This window comes from Oncorhynchus gorbuscha, linkage group LG16 (assembly GCF_021184085.1).
Source record: "Oncorhynchus gorbuscha isolate QuinsamMale2020 ecotype Even-year linkage group LG16, OgorEven_v1.0, whole genome shotgun sequence".
Lineage (NCBI taxonomy): Eukaryota > Metazoa > Chordata > Actinopteri > Salmoniformes > Salmonidae > Oncorhynchus > Oncorhynchus gorbuscha.
The window spans coordinates 10,893,070-10,912,212 of NC_060188.1; the positions used below are offsets into that span (position 1 = coordinate 10,893,070).

The 19,143-nt window shown below is 45.1% G+C and overlaps 1 protein-coding gene across 3 annotated transcripts in view; it reads right to left on the reverse strand.

The window, feature by feature from the left end:
• Positions 1–509: 509 nt before the first annotated feature.
• The window catches only part of LOC123999355 (acid-sensing ion channel 2), a 607,124-nt gene continuing 588,490 nt past the window's right edge, over positions 510–19,143 (reverse strand). For all 3 annotated transcript variants that reach the window (XM_046305020.1, XM_046305021.1, XM_046305019.1), the window contains 5 exons: positions 7,533–7,686; positions 6,803–6,894; positions 5,112–5,191; positions 4,125–4,193; positions 510–3,424 (listed from right to left, as the gene is read on the reverse strand). In XM_046305020.1, coding sequence (XP_046160976.1) covers positions 3,323–3,424; positions 4,125–4,193; positions 5,112–5,191; positions 6,803–6,894; positions 7,533–7,686 — 497 coding nt within the window. In that variant the 3' untranslated portion in view covers positions 510–3,322. The remainder of the gene's footprint in view (positions 3,425–4,124; positions 4,194–5,111; positions 5,192–6,802; positions 6,895–7,532; positions 7,687–19,143) is intronic.

Below are 19,143 nucleotides of genomic sequence, written 5' to 3' on the forward strand. Positions count from 1 at the left end.
TGGGGTTGAACTCTAATATTATAAGACTTGTATTAATGGAACCACTGGGCACCCAGAGGGAAGACACAGACACAGCTCCTGATACAGACAGAGCAAATAGCTGGCAGGAGTTCCTGGAGAGTGCTGATGCAAAATAGAACCTGACCAGCAGCACAAAATGGCTTTCAAGTGAATTTTCTCCCTCAGTCTGTCTACTAGTACTGCTCTGCTTGGAGGAGTCCTCTGGTGTCCTGACTGCTGTTATCACTGGGAGCTGAGAGGAGGACATTTCAGTGCACATTAAGTCTGTGTAGTAGAGATGTCAGAGTGAAATAGGATCTCCCCTTTACATTTCTATCACCACAACACACTGTAGGCGCTGATGCCTTTTCCCAAGCTCACACCCTCCCCACAAACCACAAGCACTGTATGACAGAGTATTACGCTTGTGGTCTGCACGATGGATCCTCTTACAAAGCTATGAAGAAATGAGTGATACGTCTACACAAGAAGGCAAACACGACAGGAACCCGCAGCAAAAACTTTTTTTTAATCGTTTCACATTAAAAACACATACTGTACGCTGCATCACAAAATGAAAAAGCAGTCCTGCAATAACAATAGAAACCAAAAGAGAAGAAACAACCAGTGGCATTTTCACTGAGACTCAGTATGTGTCCCATAGTAGTTCACCTCTCTTCATGGACAGATCTATACAGTAGGTGAGAAGCAGGGGAGGACTGGGACCAGAAATTGGCTCTTGCATTTGCAATATACCGGCCCATTTTTTTCCTTGAGGTCCTCACACCGGTCCATATTTTTCCTCAAGGTCAGATAATGATAATTTAGCAAAGTAACAATTTTCTGTTAGACAGGCCCACTAGGCTAAAAATGAACCAGCCCATCTGGCATTTCGGGCAAATGCCAGATGGCAAGTCCGCCCCTGGAGATGGCTGAGGTCACTGCTAAAGGAGACATGATAAGCCATACATGAGAGATTAGATTACACACAGCAGGTCAACAACAGACAGGAAATCATAGTTCACAAAGCACTTGGAATTCATTCCCACCTGTACTGTACATTATAACGATGCCATAGTAGAAGTTTTGTCACATACACCAGATAGATGCAGTCAAATGTGTTGTTTTACAGGGTCAGTCATAGCAGTACGACGCCCCTGGAGCAAATTAGGTTTAGCTGCCTGACTCAAGGGCACATCGGCAGATTCTTCTTGGGTATTCAAACCAGCGACCTTTCGGTTAATGGCCCAACATGCTAACTGCTAGGCTACCTCCCGCCTGTCTGGATAATCATGGCTAGTTGATATGCTACTCGAGATGGATGTACTCGTCATATCATAGTGATGCAATATGGCCCTTTTCAGTGTGATGGCACTAGGTGGGAGGGGTGTTAAAGAAACATAAAGTGCAAACCAAATCCTTTTTGAGATGGACTCAGACCAGTCAGCGTTTCATGTCAGGGTTTTGGATAGTCCTTTGTCACTTTTTTTGAGAACAGAAAAACACCTCCTGTGGTTTTCACACCACCCATATGGTTTGGTGAGTTTGATTTGAACTGGTTATTAAATGTGTTTGGTTGGGGCTATCGGCTTAAAATCACCTCCAATTTGACAAAGATTGTGTCTTTCAGTCAGAGATGGACAATAGTCCCGGCAAAGTCTGCAGGCTACCGTTTCTGCAAACGACAGGCTGTACATGTTGGGCTCGATGATTTTAATTATTATCCTGCTCTGTTAGCAAATTTGTATTTGCGTCAAATCAAAATGTCAACCAGTCATAAGTCGGTTCATGTAAGTCCTTCTTCAATAACATGTCCACTGTAGACAGGACAGAACACTGTCTCGTACCGTTTTGGTTTTTCGTACTACAACACCAATATTAACCCCACAATACAACACACCCTGTATCCTCAAATGAATCAGAAGATAATTTCCCCTCGTCTGAATCTACATCAGTGCAATTATTATCGTCCAAACATTATTTCCATTAATAGAACCGTGATTATCATGTAAATTCAATTTTCAATTCAATTCAATTTCTAGCTGGGATATCTCTATGTAAAGGCCAAGTCCATTATGTCAAATATGATGAGTTGGGAGTCCGTCAGTTCTCACCAGACAACACACCCACATCATGCAGCTGAAATGAAACTAAACCCCCTCAGCATGTTCATTTATGAGCGACATTTGTACTCTTCTTGTATTCTGCCAGGTAAACAATGTCATACTCCACCTCTCTGGTTTTGACTCAGCCTCAGTCATCAATGAGTGCTTTTACCCCACTGAGGCGCTGCCGCCAAGAGGCAAGCGTTTAATCATTTACATGAGTTTACACATAGGAATATGGCACCTGTTTAATATGTTGTTAAGAAGCAGCTCAGTACCTTGCCTTCCCTCGGGGTACTCACCTTGTGGTACATTGATAGGAGTGGAATCAATAAAACGGACAACAAAATAAATAACCGAATGCAAAACAGTCATTTTGGAATTGATTCTTTAGAATGATCATGTTTTCCCAATATGAATGCAAATACAGACCCAACAGACCTTCCCGTAGATATACAACTTGCCGCCTAAGAAAACAGTGCATCAACAAAATGGAACTGCCTTAGATGGATGTGTCATATGAAATATGTTATAGTGAACCATGTTCAATCTATACATTCTATTTCTTTAGCTGGCCTCATCTCATAGGCCCCGGAGAGAGACGGAGAGAGACAGAGAGAATGACAGAGAGAGAGAGAGAGAGAGAGAGAGACAGGGCAAATGTACAGTAAAGCAACACTGCAGTCCAGCGTCAGCCAATCAGCATCACCAAAGAGAGAAACTATCTCTGAGAGGAAGCAGCGCATGCAACTTGGACAGTTCACAGCAACTGTTATGGCACAATGTCTGGCAGTATTGACCGATGGGTGACTAGTGAATACACATGTCTAGGACAGAGATGAGTCCCTTCCCGTTAGGTTTACAGTGCAGTCTGTCTGTCTGTGAACTGGAGAAGACCTATGAGTCAGGTAGATGAGCATGTGAGGGGGAGGGGAGGTGGCTGTCCTCCTCCAGCAGTACAGTAACAGTTCCAGTAACAGAGAGCACCAGTAAGTCCAGGTGACAGCTCCTTAATCCCCATTAGTGCTGCAGTGACAGTGTGGAGGGGAGGCCCAGTCCAGCCCAGTCTAGCCCAACCCAGCCACCCATCCTCCCCACCAAAGTCACTATCATTCTGTCCTGGTAGCCTGTGGAAGAGGCTGTTGGTCACTGGCTCCCCGTGTGGTGGTGGCTCACAGTGGCCTTGCCTGGTGTGTGTGTGGAGCTGGGCTGGGGGCTCAGCAGGCGATCTCCTCCAGCGTGCCCAGGGTGGTCTGTAGGGGGACGCTCACCGTGTGGCTGATGGCCTCCGAGTGGTTCCCCACCGGGTCACAGGAACTCTGAGGTAGGGTGACACACACATATGCGTGTAGTACACTTGTACACATGCACACGTCTACACTGCAACCCACTGCTGGCTTGTCACTGAAGCTAAGCAGGGTTTGTCATGGATGGGAGACCAGATGCTGCTGGAAGTGGGGTTGGAGGGCCAATAGGAGGCACTCTTACCTCTGGTCTGAAAAAAGATCCCAATGTCCCAGGGCAGTGATTGGGGACATTACCCTGTGCAGAGTGACATCTTTAAGATGTGATGTTAAAAGGGTGTCCTGACTCTCTGTGGTCACTAACAATCTTATGGCACTTATCGTAAGAGTAGAGGTGTTAACCCTGGTGTCCTAGCTACATACCCAAACTGGCCCTCATGCTACCATGGACACCTAATCATCCAATTGGCTCATCCATCCTCTCCCCTTTAACTATTCCCCAGGTCGTTGCTGTATGTGAGAATGTGTTCTCATTCAACTTACCTGGTTAATTCAAATAAAAATTCACTGAGTGACATTTTGACAAGATTTAGTAGGAGAGATCTCATCTCCTTTCTTGTCAATAACTGAGGATTACATTGGGATAGCTGTCTGGCACACAATAACATAAATCATATTGAGGTTTGGCTGGATGCTAAGCCATAAATACAATATAAAACATTTTCCAAACAGTGTGACAGTCCAGTTTGTCATCTGATTAACCTCATGACCTTACCACGTCCTCTCCGTGGCTCTCCTCCTCGTCGTCTCGGCTCAGTAGGTCCAGCAACTTTTCCTTCACCACCTGACAACATATATATGTAACACACATTATCAGGGTCATCAGGACATACACAGTATCACAAAAGGATTAATGAAGTGTGTTTTTTACATACTGTGTCAACTTATGACCAATTTAGTTTAAGGTGAATTTGAACTGTTATAATTGGAACCATAAATAATACAGCAGGTGTGGACTTTACCATGAAATGCTTGCTTACGAGCTCTTCCCAACGATGCAGAGTTAAAAAATAATCATCAAAAGAACTAGTAATATAAGATGAATAAAACACACAAGAATGGAGCTATGTACATGGAATACCAGAACCGGATCACTGTGCAGGGGTACCAGGTATTTGAGGTAGATATGTACATGAAGGCATGGTAAAGTGATGTAATAATATCTTGACTCAAGGCCAAACATCACCGTGACTGTTATTTTAGTGGCGGTCTTTAAAACCACAGCCAGAGCAGCAGCACTCTCTGTCTGACAAAACACCCCGCACAGGCTCCCCATTAAAACATGAGAAAGGTTTGGGGAAAAAATACTTTTCATGTGTACTTCTAAAGCACAGAAGGCACATAATGACTGGTTTGTCCTTGGCAGAGCTCCAAGCAGACCAAAGCAGTAGGAGAGAGAGAGACCAACGTCTGAGCTGACTTAATGAAGAGACTGATCACGCACCTCAATCACTCAGCCCAGACAGATATACGGCAAGTCTCTTTCTCATAAATTTAAATGTGAATGTGAATATGTGTGTGTGTGATTGGCCTTGAGTCTGTGGAGAAATGTGTGTGTAACCTATTAGATGGGTGTCTCTGATATGAATTGGTATTAATTTTGTAGTTATTATTTCTTCCGCCAAACAAAACTGTCTGTGAGAGTGTTTGATAATGCGTGTGTCTTTGGAAGTTTCTACATGGTGTGTGTTCTATGTCTGACCTCATAGGCGTAGTCAAATAGCTCCAGGATGGTAAGGATACTGGCCCCGATGAACAGACCCATCTGACCACCTATATCACCTGGAAGATCAACAATACAGTTAGAGAGAGAGCATGCGCGAGAGAGAGAGCTAGCAAGCACTGGAAACCCAAGAACTGAACCCTGAAAATAATCCCCTATGCCAGCTATTGAAAACACTAAACAACTATATTATCCAATCACACAGGGAAATCAATCACATTGTTACAGAAATGAAAACCTCCTATTTGACAAATTGGGAAAATGAAACAAAAATACTGAATAAACTAAATTGTTATTTGGCCCTCAAAATAGAATACAAAAATGCAGAATATCTCTACTCTGTCAGAGATACAAAACAGAGACAGATCCTGACCAAATACAGGCTCAGGGAACACCAGCTGGCTATAGAAAAAGGGAGACACAAAAAGACAAAGAAGAGCGTCTATGTGGTCACTCCATTACAGTGGAGGAAGAGACAGAGATGCACTTTTTCCTGAGAAATACTCCCGAATAAGATAATCTTTTCCAGAAAATATCTCAATCAATTCCCAACTTCTGTGCATTTACTAATGACATTATTCTGGGGGAGGGAGAAACTGCAAATATTACTGACAGATACAGTATGTATATGACTGCCATAGCCTGAGGATGATTGCCATAGCCTGAGGATGATCGCCATAGCCTGACTTCCCATAACCATTAATTCTCTGAAGAATTTACATTGAATATAACTGACAGTAATATATACACTATATAGTAATATATAGTGTATAACCATCATCCATGTACATGTTGTTCTTTATTTATTAGCCATTCTTTCTTTTTATGATCTTTTTTATTTAATTAAATGTATCTTAATTTTAATTTTAGAGAGAAAGAGAGAGAGAGAGAGAGAGAGAGAGAGGAGATAGAGAGCGAATGAGGAGATGGAGAGCGAGAGAGGAGATGGAGAGAGAGAGAGGAGATGGAGAGAGAGAGAGGAGATGGAGAGCGAGAGAGGAGATGGAGAGAGAGAGAGGAGATGGAGAGAGAGAGAGGAGATGGAGAGCGAGAGACGAGATGGAGAGCGAGAGAGGAGATGGAGAGAGAGAGGAGATGGAGAGCGAGAGAGGAGATGGAGAGCGAGAGCCAGAGCCAGAGCGAGAGCCAGAGTGAGAGCCAGAGTGAGAGCCAGAGTGAGAGCCAGAGTGAGAGCCAGAGTGAGAGCCAGAGCGAGAGCAAGAGCGAGAGCCAGAGCGAGAGCCAGAGTGAGAGCCAGAGCGAGAGCCAGAGCGAGAGCCAGAGCGAGAGCCAGAGCGAGCGCGTGAGAGAGAGGAGATGGAGAGAGAGAGAGAGGAGATGGAGAGCGAGAGAGGAGATGGAGAGCGAGAGAGGAGATGGAGAGAGAGAGGAGATGGAGAGCGAGAGAGGAGATGGAGAGAGAGAGGAGATGGAGAGAGAGAGGAGATGGAGAGCGAGAGAGGAGATGGAGAGAGAGAGGAGATGGAGAGAGAGAGGAGATGGAGAGAGAGAGGAGATGGAGAGAGAGAGGAGATGGAGAGCGAGAGAGGAGATGGAGAGCGAGAGCCAGAGCGAGAGCGAGAGCAAGAGCGAGAGCCAGAGCGAAAGCCAGAGCGTGCGCGTGAGAGGGGAAGAAGATAGGTAGATAATAGCGAGAGAGTTTACTATACCCAGTAAGCCTGCCACTTCGTAGGCTTTCTTCTGCTCAATGGTCTCATAGTTCAAGGCCTCAAAGAACACATCCAGGACTAGGATGTTATCCCTGAAAGAGGGACATCGATAAGATCAGATAACACTTCAATCATGTTAAAGAGAAGACAACACATTTATCTTAATATTGTCATCCTATTTAACTATCAATCAATGAACTGGTAAGTCATCAGTCATTCTTCAGGTCATCAGTCTAAACACATCTGTTTTTTCATTGTATTTAAAAAAAATTGTATTAACTATCAGTCTTTTCAAAGTGTGTTAATCTTTCTGTCAACGGGGAAATAGACATACAGGGCATACTATACCTGCTATATCAATAGTTTTATTATCATTGCCATAAGTAAGGGTACTTATTCTTCCACACTGAACCACATGTCCCATACAATGTCATTAGTAGAGTAGCATCTCAACTGATGACTGCATCCACTGGAGAATGCCTATTGTTATTATCATCAAAATCCCATTATATGTTAACATGACGGATCTCTTCAATAGCAGGCTTCCAGTTCTCTTTCCCATGAGTCTGAGCGTCACAGACATCTCAGTGTAATATCTTCACTTTCCACCCACACCCTCCTTGCTATTACTACATATAATATATGTGATACTGTAGGCTGATGTATATGATATTTTTGCTTCTAATGCATTCATCTGTTCCTCTGGAGCCTCCTATAGGCAGGGACTTACGTGATGTATTTCTCAGAGCGGTTGAACTTCTTTTCCAGGTAGCGTGCTGAGGTCTTACTGGGGATCTTGACCATGGACAGCTCCTTGTTGTAGCGTGTCATGTTGCATGGTGTCCTACAGATGCAGTTACTACTCTCCAGCATTGACAACTTGGCTACAGTAGAGAAGACAGGGAGACATGAAGGAGAGGATGAAGGGATGGATGGAAGAGAGGTAATGGGTGAGGATGGGGAGAGAGAGGAGAGGGAGAGTTGACCTTAGTTTGAGGGCAACTGAGGGTACACACACAAACACACACCCATCTCAACAGCATTCCCTACAGTATATACTTCAGAATGGCCGTATGTCTTGATGCACTTAGCAGAAATGTCATTGTCTATTTAACAATATACATGTTATACCTGGGACAGTGTACTAAAGACATAATGATGGGAGAAAATAAATGTTGATCCTTCTGCCTCCAGGATGATCTATTTGTACATACTGAAGGGTGGTTAGTCTAATTGCTACTGATATTTTTTTTTATGGGGTAGATTTAATATTGCAGATAGATTGTAGATTCCATCAATATAATTGTATTTATCATTTCCAATCATATATATTTTTTGTAAATGTGTACAGTACCAGTCAAAAGTTTGGACACACCAAGGTTTTTCTTTATTTTTTACATTGTAGAATAATAGTGAAGACAGCAAAACAATGAAATAACACATATGGAATCATGTAGTAACCAAAAAAGTGTTAAACAAGTGAAAATATGATTTTATATATTAGATTCTTCAAAGTAGCCACCCTTTGCCTTGATGACAGCTTTGCACACTTTTGGCATTCTCTCATCCACATCCATTAACTGGTACTGTACACACACACACACACACACACACACACACACACACACACACACACACACACACACACACACACACACACACACACACACACACACACACACACACACACACACACACACACACACACACACACACACACACACACACACACACACACACACACACACACACACACACACACACATAAATACATACATATACCTTTAAAAATATATTTCCTTTATTATTTTCCGCTAACCCCACCACACCTCCCCTAATTGGAGTAAATTAACGAACAACAACACTTAGGCTTTTACTTCTGGCTTATACACACTATAGACCTTTTACGGACACAATCTATTTTACAATAGTTATATTATGTTTGTTTTTAGTCCTGTCCTTCTTCTACCCTCAAACTCTCCAAGGGAAGCACAGCCGAGAACTGCCCAGTGACACGAGCCTACCAGACGAGCTAAACTACTTCTATGCTTGCTTCGAGGCAAATGACACTAAAACATGCATGAGAGCATCAGCTGTTCTGGAAGACTGTGTGATCATGTTCTCTGCAGCCAATGTGATTAAGACCTTAAAAAAGTCAACATTCACAAGGCTGCAGGGCCAGACGGATTACCAGGACGTGTGTTGCAAGCATGCGCTGACCAACTGGCAAGAATCTTCAATGACATTTTCAAGCTCTCCCTGACCGAGTCTGTAATACCAACATGTTTCAAGCAGATCACCATATTCCCTGTGCCCAAGAACACTAAGGTAACCTGCTTAAATGACTACCAACTTGTAGCACCCACGTCTGTAGCCATGAAGTGCTTTGAAAGGCTGGTCATGGCTTACATCAACACCATTATCCCAAAAACCCTAGACCCACTCCAATTTGTATACTGCCCTAACAGATCCACAGATGATGCAATCTCCATTGCACTCCAAACTTCCGGTTCTCACCTGGACAAAAGGAACACCTATGTGAGAATTCTATTCATTGACTACAGCTCAGGGTTCAACACCATAGTGCCCTCAAAGATCATCACTAAGCTAAGGACCCTGGGACTAAACACCTCCCTCTGCAACTGGATCCTGGACGTCCTGGCGGGCCGCCACCAGGTGGTAAGGGTAGGTAACAACACATTCGCCACGCTGATCCTCAACACAGGGGCCCCTCAGGGTTGTGTGCTCAGCCCCCTTCTGTACTCCCTGTTCACTCATGACTGCACGGCGAGGCAAGACTCCAACACCATCATTAAGTTTGCAGATGACAAAACAGTTGTAGGCCTGATCACCGACAACGACGAGACAGCCTATAGGGAGGAGGTCAGAGACCTGGCCGGGACCAGGACAACAACATCTCCCTCAACGTGATCAAGACAAAGGAGATAATTGTGGACTACAGGGAAAAGAGGACCAGGCACGCCACCATTCTCATTGACGGGGCTGTAGTGGAGCAGGTTGAAAGCTTCAAGTTCCTTGGTGTCCACATCACCAACAAACTAACATGGTCCAAGCACAGCAAGACAGTCGTGAAGAGGGCATGAAAAAAACCTCTGGAGATTGAAAAGATTTGGCATGGGTCCTCAGATCCTTAAAAGGTTCTACAGCTGCACATCACTGCCTGATATGGCAACTGCCCGGCCTCCGACTGCAAGGCACTACAGAGGGTAGTGCGTAGGCTCCAGCCATCCAGGACCTCTATACCAGGCGGTGCCAGAAGAAGACTCCAGCCACCCTTGTCATAGACTGTTCTCTCTGCTACCTCATGGCAAGCGGTAAAGGAGCACCAAGTCTAGGTCCAAGAGGCTTCTAAACAGCTTCTACCCACAAACCATAAGACTCCTTAACATCTAATCAAGTGGCTCCCCAGACAATTTACACCGTTGCTACTCTCTGTTGTTATCATCTATGCAAAGTCACTTTAAAACCTCTTGAAGCTAGGGGGTACTATTTTTATTTTTGGAAAAATAACATTCCCAAAGTAAACTGCCAGGACCAGATGCTAGAATATGCATATAATTGACAGCTTAGGATAGAAAACACTCTAAAGTTTCCAAAACTGTAAAAATATTGTCTGTGGGTATAACAGAACTGATATTGCAGGCGAAATCCTGAGAAAAATCCAATGAGGAAGTGACTCTTATTTTGAAACCCCTGTCTTTCTATGCATCCCTATTGCCCATTGAAAGGGATATCAACCAGATTCCTTTTTCTGTGGCTTCCCTAAGGTGTCTACAGCCTTTAGACGTAGTCTCAGGCCTTTATTTTGAAGAATGAGCGTAAACGTCCACATTGTGTAAGTGGTCCGTTGTTGGCTCTCAGTGTGAATTTTGCGCCAAACAGAGAGGGATAGCCATTAATCCTCCTGGTCCTAGTAAAAGACAACTGTCCCGGTTGATATATTATCAAATAGATATTTGACGGGCCGCCCCCAGGTGGTGAGGGTAGGCAACAACATCTCCTCCCCGCTGATCTTCAACACTGGGGCCCCACAAGGGTGCGTTCTGAGCCCTCTCCTGTACTCCCTGTTCACCCACGACTGCGTGGCCACGCATGCCTCCAACTCAATCATCAAGTTTGCGGACGACACAACAGTGGTAGGCTTGATTACCAACAACGACGAGACGGCCTACAGGGAGGAGGTGAGGGCCCTCGGAGTGTGGTGTCAGGAAAATAACCTCACACTCAACGTCAACAAAACTAAGGAGATGATTGTGGACTTCAGGAAACAGCAGAGGGAACACCGCCCTATCCACATCGATGGAACAGTAGTGGAGAGGGTAGCAAGTTTTAAGTTCCTCGGCATACACATCACAGACAACCTGAATTGGTCCACTCACACAGACAGCATCGTGAAGAAGTCGCAGCAGCGCCTCTTCAACCTCAGGAGGCTGAAGAAATTCGGCTTGTCACCAAAAGCACTCACAAACTTCTACAGATGCACAATCGAGAGCATCCTGGCGGGCTGTATCACCGCCTGGTACGGCAACTGCTCCGCCCCCAACCGTAAGGCTCTCCAGAGGGTAGTGAGGTCTGCACAACGCATCACCGGGGGCAAACTACCTGCCCTCCAGGACACCTACACCACCCGATGTTACAGGAAGGCCATAAAGATCATCAAGTACATCAACCACCCGAGCCACTGCCTGTTCACCCCGCTATCATCCAGAAGGCGAGGTCAGTACAGGTGCATCAAAGCTGGGACCGAGAGACTGAAAAACAGCTTCTATCTCAAGGCCATCAGACTGTTAAACAGCCACCACTAGCATTTCACTGTTGTTGTATTTGATTTGATTTGATTTGATCCATTTCTAATGTTCATCCAGTTTGATTTCTTATTTGCCATATATTTTTAACTGTGCTGTTGCACAAAAGTTCTGAACATTTTACAGACACAGCATATTTGACATTTGTTATCTTGTTGTTATTAGTCCCACCCTTCAGCTCCATTAAATCCCTCCCATCTATCTCTTCACACCATCTATATTGGATTTCCATTTGCCATATATTTTTTCAACGGTGCTGTGATGCTTCACAAAAGCTCTGAACCTTTCTATTCTCATAGTTTCTACCGATTGTAAATGAATTACTACACTCAACAACAGTGGACACTGTAAATGCCCTCATGAAATACACAGGAATGTTTCATGAATTTTCCAGACATTTCTATCCATTCCTGGAAGTATAAAAATACTGGTCTAATCTGTCTGGTCCTATCAATTTCCTCTGACAATAACCAGTCTCACTCACATTCTCAACACATTCTAGCCTGCTGTTAGGTTCCGCTAACCTACTATGAGAATAGTATGGCAGTCTCCCCAGCTCGCCCTGGGCAGGGCGGAGTCTCCCTTGGATTACTAATAGCCTTCAGGGCCAAGTGGTCACGTAATTGCGACAGGAAATTCAATATGGCACCTCAGTCGCTTTTCATTCTCATTCAAATAAGGGGTTATTGGATCCGGGTAGCAGTGTGCATTCATAACCCTGATTCATACACTCAATCCCTCTTTCTATTTCTCTCTCTCCCCATATCACAATCTTACTCTCTTTCCTCTTCTCCCCTACCTCTCTCTCTTTCCTTTGCTCTCTCCCTCTATCGTCTTTCTCTCTCTATTTCTCACTCTCTATCCACCGTCTCATCTCTGTCAAAAACAATTATTCTAACCAAATCATCTGCTTTATTTCATATTTCCAAGCTTATTAAGAAACAGTGTTTTTAATGACTTAACACTCTCCATTAAGCTGTCTTTGGCTGTGAACAGAATGTTATATTTAAGCTAGCAGTTGTTCAACCCGGAGACGAGCTAATCCTTTTTATTGTATGTTTGGTTTAAAACCATTATGTGAGATGAGAGGATCTTCTGTCATTCATCCTGCATTGAGACCACATTTCTAAAACGATTACGCTAGTAATGTGATTGTATGATCACGTTACTGTGGGCAATGCCGTCCAAGTCGACATTTCACAGGACAACAAATGTCTGTGTTTTCCTCCGTGTGTATAATTAGGCACAGAGAAGATTTCTGTGTTCCTCTGTAATCTAGTCACAGGACCCTCCAGTGAGAACAGATGCAGCTGTCTTCCATTAAAACAGCAGCCACACTGTTTCTGTCTCCCAAACTTCCTGACTGACATATTGGTTTAAAAAAAGAACAACTTCAAACTTTACTAAGTGAAAACGGTGCAGTGGGTATATCAAATTGGTTCACAGTCTAACTAGGAACGGATTTGCATAGAATTATTGGGTCTGTGTGTTTGGATGGAATAAGCACAGGCATTTCAAATAAAACCAATTCAGGAGGAGCGAGAGGGAGGGAGCGAGATGGAGCTGGCCAGGCTGGACCAAGCACAAGAGGGTACTCTAGCTCTAACTCTCCACAGTCCCAGTATAGCATACCTTGGCTTCATATCCTCTTTATTTGAGACACATTGCCTAATTACAATGGACGAGCCAGGGCCAAAGCGTAATAATTGCCAGTGTTTGTGTGTGTATGTCGCCCGGTAGGTAACAGAATGAGAGAACGCCTCCCCTTAATGATATCAGCAGGGAAATTAGACACCCCTACTACACAAAACACATAAACACTTTTCAATAAAGTTCATTTAGAGGAATAAACAAGGTCCTGTCTCATCTGATTTTCATTTATCCCTTCAGTAAAGTATGAGTCTGTGGTAAAAGTAAAGGTATAAATTAATATATAAAAACAGCCTAATAAAAAATTAGACGAAGGAGAAGTGAGAATAAAAAGTCAATATCCCAGCTTTACAGAAAATAACAGTTCAATATAGATGGGCTTAGGCACAAAATGAGATCCTACTGTATGTGAATTATCCTACTGTATATGAGTGATCCTACTGTATGTGAATGATCCTACTGTGTGTGAATGATTATTCTATATGTGAATGCATACAGCTCCCCCTCCTCTCAACACACACAGATAAGCACAGATTCCTTTTATTTGTAATCTATACAGTACAGTATGAAAGTAAAATGAACCAAGGGAGGCTTCTAGACCTGGCTTTTCTAGAGGGGGAAAAAAACAGCTGAGCAAATCCTAAATACCAGGGTCAACCAGCAAAACGAGAGAACCTCTGTATTCTCTATGAATGATCAATAATACAAAATGTGTCAAATCTTTTGGGAAATGATAAGACACTTGTGTTGACACAATGTACCTATGCCTTTCCTTCATGCTATCTTTATGTCCCCTAGCCCATGGAGAAACAGGAATGCTATGATGTTAAATCATTTATCCCGAATCAACCAAACAGCAACAGCAAGAGGATGAGTGAGAGAGAGGAGGAGGGAGGTGTTGCACTCCCAGTAAGTATTCTATTAATACGAAGCACTGCAGCAACGCATAATGTTTGACCACGAACACTACTCTTTTGTCCACTTGAGACCACGAGTTTCCTGGGGAAGTTGTGAAGCATCGGGGAAGCTGTGAAGTGCGCTGTACAGCCTGCACTCTAGCCTGTTGTGTGATGTTAACTATTGTCTGCTTCTGTTCATGAGTCTGTTATTAAATATGTATGTTTACTGCTTTTCATTAAATCATGTATGGCTATTGTATTTGTTCATATGGACAGAATATTGTTATGTAGGGTTCCCCCATGGGTCAAATTTGTCCCCCCAATTTTTGAAATGCATTTTCATTGTTGACATCAAAGACTGTAAAAACACCAGGAAATCAGCTCTAAGAGATTTTAATTTAAGAAATATTTTCCTAAGTATTCCCATGCGTAATAAAGAGACACATCGTATTCAAATGTAAGCAAGATTTGAAATGTTTTAGTCAAACATATTTGTTTGGGCTTCTTGTGGACAATTTGCAATCTACAAATGATTTGTAATTATGTTCCGTCCCCAAACCATCCGGTCAAGAAAATAAATCAGCCTGCAGCTGAATCTAGTTGATGATCCCTGTTGTATTGACAATATTGCCTACAGAAATTGGTTCAGTTATAGCCTAAAATAAATGTGTTCATTTGGGTAGAATATTGTGTGTTAGGTGCACCATCCTACAGACAGTGAGTCACGTGGTGTCAAGGGTACTGGCTGGTGGCGTTGGTGTAAAGGTATGGGGAATGTTTTCCTGGCACACGTTAGGTCCCTTGATACCAATTGAGCAACGGTTCAATTCCCCAAAGAATTCAGTCTGTTCCGGAGGCAAAGGTGGGTCCGACCCGGTACTAGATGGATGTACCTAAAAAACTGACCACTGAGTGGATATCAATTCATTCATATGGTTATATTAGAGGTTGAAGGCTAAAAACAGCCTATACTATATCTAGACCTATCTCTAGTTCCTACAATCTATTTTCATTTTAAATCATGGCTTTTGGTTTTCTCTCGTTTTTACACCATCCACTAACACCAACTATTTACTATAAAACATTTATTTATCAACAAAAAAGCTTAACAAAATACAAAAAATGATGGGGCAAAAATAAGTAGGCCTAAAATATTAGTAGGCTACATGACAATGAAGCGCCATAAAAACAAACAAATCATCTAAGAGTGGGCTTAGTGTTCTGGTCTCATAAGGATTTTGGAGTCATTGAAAGGGTTGAACTTGAAGAAGTGTCCAAGTAGACGAGGTGCTAATTTCTCTCAGATGGATTTTGGAGTATTCACAACTGCTACTTGAAAGTGTAGGCAACGCTCTTCGGGTAAGACTCCATCAGTTGAGTCGTGGTGTTGGCTACTTCTCAACCAGCGACTTCAGATCGCTGCTTGTGGTAGCAGGGTCTTTGCCATGGCGGTGGAATGCCAGCAAGTTGCTGCTCCCTTCTCATTTCACCTCCTTGCTGCTGTCGTTGCATTGCCTCGATGAACTTACAAATGGTGTGGTGGGTAGCGCCAAGATTCAACAAAAAAGTTCAATGCCAGCTCTCCTCTCCATGGTTGGTCTTTGCCAAGTCTTGCAGGACAGCATCGTAGCAGCACCAAAATTCAGAAAATAAATAAATAGGTAAAAGTATATTAGCAACAATTTTATTGGCCTTGGGCATGATGCCATCAATAGTAAGAAAAAATCAAATAAAGCCATTATTATGTTAACAAGCCATACATATGGGAAACATTGGCTTTCTTCCAATAAGTCCGATATTCTCCTCAACCCATGTTGCCTGAAAGAACCAGGTATCGCTGAAAGAACCAGGTATCCAGACACTGTAACCTCATCATTCAGGGTTATGCGACGTCGGCATTCCCAAAAGTGTGATATTCGGTGCACTTCCAAAAGCACTTATTTGCCATCTATCGTTCCTGTCTGTAGGGGTAGCCTTCATTTACATTTACATTACATTTAAGTCATTTAGCAGACGCTCTTATCCAGAGCGACTTACAAATTGGTGCATTCACCTTATGACATCCAGTGGGACAGTCACTTAACAATAGTGCATCTAAAACTTAGGGGGGGGGGTGGGGTGAGAGGGATTACTTAACCTATCCTAGGTATTCCTTAAAGAGGTGGGGTTTCAGGTGTCTCCGGAAGGTGGTGATTGACTCCGCTGTCCTGGCGTCGTGAGGGAGTTTGTTCCACCATTGGGGGGGCCAGGGCAGCGAACAGTTTTGACTGGGCTGAGCGGGAGCTGTACTTCCTCAGTGGTAGGGAGGCGAGCAGGCCAGAGGTGGATGAACGCAGTGCCCTTGTTTGGGTGTAGGGCCTGATCAGAGCCTGGAGGTACTGAGGTGCCGTTCCCCTCACAGCTCCGTAGGCAAGCACCATGGTCTTGTAGCGGATGCGAGCTTCAACTGGAAGCCAGTGGAGAGAACGGAGGAGCGGGGTGACGTGAGAGAACTTGGGAAGGTTGAACACCAGACGGGCTGCGGCGTTCTGGATGAGTTGAAGGGGTTTAATGGCACAGGCAGGGAGCCCAGCCAACAGCGAGTTGCAGTAATCCAGACGGGAGATGACAAGTGCCTGGATTAGGACCTGCGCCGCTTCCTGTGTGAGGCAGGGTCGTACTCTGCGGATGTTGTAGAGCATGAACCTACAGGAACGGGCCACCGCCTTGATGTTAGTAGAGAACGACAGGGTGTTGTCCAGGATCACGCCAAGGTTCTTGGCGCTCTGGGAGGAGGACACAATGGAGTTGTCGACCGTGATGGCGAGATCATGGAACGGGCAGTCCTTCCCCGGGAGGAAGAGCAGCTCCGTCTTGCCGAGGTTCAGCTTGAGGTGGTGATCCGTCATCCACACTGATATGTCTGCCAGACATGCAGAGATGCGATTCGCCACCTGGTCATCAGAAGGGGGAAAGGAGAAGATTAATTGTGTGTCGTCTGCATAGCAATGATAAGAGAGACCATGTGAGGTTATGACAGAGCCAAGTGACTTGGTGTATAGCGAGAATAGGAGAGGGCCAAGAACAGAGCCCTGGGGGACACCAGTGGTGAGAGCGCGTGGTGAGGAGACAGATTCTCGCCACGCCACCTGGTAGGAGCGACCTGTCAGGTAGGACGCAATCCAAGCGTGGGCCGCGCCGGAGATGCCCAACTCGGAGAGGGTGGAGAGGAGGATCTGATGGTTCACAGTATCGAAGGCAGCCGATAGATCTAAGGATGAGAGCAGAGGAGAGAGAGTTAGCTTTAGCAGTGCGGAGCGCCTCCGTGATACAGAGGAGAGCAGTCTCAGTTGAATGACTAGTCTTGAAACCTGACTGATTTGGATCAAGAAGGTCATTCAGAGAGAGATAGCGGGAGAGCTGGCCAAGGACGGCACGTTCAAGAGTTTTGGAGAGAAAAGAAAGAAGGGATACTGGTCTGTAATTGTTGACATCGGAGGGATCGAGTGTAGGTTTTTTCAGAAGGGGTGCAACTCTCGCTCTCTTGAAGACGGAAGGGACGTAGCCAACGGTCAGGGATGAGTTGATGAGCGAGGTGAGGTAAGGGAGAAGGTCTCCGGAAATGGTCTGGAGAAGAGAGGAGGGGATAGGGTCAAGCGGGCAGGTTGTTGGGCGGCCGGCCGTCACAAGACGCGAGATTTCATCTGGAGAGAGAGGGAGAAAGAGGTCAGAGCACAGGGTAGGGCAGTGTGAGCAGAACCAGCGGTGTCGTTTGACTTAGCAAACGAGGATCGGATGTCGTCGACCTTCTTTTCAAAATGGTTGACGAAGTCATCTGCAGAGAGGGAGGAGGGGGGAGGGGGCGGAGGATTCAGGAGGGAGGAGAAGGTGGCAAAGAGCTTCCTAGGGTTAGAGGCAGATGCTTGGAATTTAGCGTGGTAGAAAGTGGCTTTAGCAGCAGAGACAGAGGAGGAAAATGTAGAGAGGAGGGAGTGAAAGGATGCCAGGTCCGCAGGGAGGCGAGTTTTCCTCCATTTCCGCTCGGCTGCCCGGAGCCCTGTTCTGTGAGCTCGCAATGAGTCATCGAGCCACGGAGCGGGAGGGGAGGACCGAGCCGGCCTGGAGGATAGGGGACATAGAGAGTCAAGGGATGCAGAGAGGGAGGAGAGGAGGGTTGAGGAGGCAGAATCAGGAGATAGGTGGGAGAAGGTTTGAGCGGAGGGAAGAGATGATAGGATGGAAGAGGAGAGAGTAGCGGGGGAGAGAGAGCGAAGGTTGGGACGGCGCGATACCATCCGAGTAGGGGCAGTGTGGGAGGTGTTGGATGAGAGCGAGAGGGAAAAGGATACAAGGCAGTGGTCGGAGACTTGGAGGGGAGTTGCAGTGAGGTTAGTGGAAGAACAGCATCTAGTAAAGATGAGGTCGAGCGTATTGCCTGCCTTGTGAGTAGGGGGAAGGTGAGAGGGTGAGGTCAAAAGAGGAGAGGAGTGGAAAGAAGGAGGCAGAGAGGAAAGAGTCAAAGGTAGACGTGGGGAGGTTAAAGTCGCCCAGAACTGTGAGAGGTGAGCCGTCCTCAGGAAAGGAGCTTATCAAGGCATCAAGCTCATTGATGAACTCTCCGAGGGAACCTGGAGGGCGATAAATGATAAGGATGTTAAGCTTGAAAGGGCTAGTAACTGTGACAGCATGGAATTCAAAGGAGGCGATAGACAGATGGGTAAGGGGAGAAAGAGAGAATGACCACTTGGGAGAGATGAGGATCCCGGTGCCCACCCCGCTGACCAGACGCTCTCGGGGTGTGCGAGAACACGTGGGCGGACGAAGAGAGAGCAGTAGGAGTAGCAGTGTTGTCTGTGGTGATCCATGTTTCCGTCAGTGCCAAGAAGTCGAGGGACTGGAGGGAGGCATAGGCTGAGATGAACTCTGCCTTGTTGACCGCAGATTGGCAGTTCCAGAGGCTACCGGAGACCTGGAACTCCACGTGGGT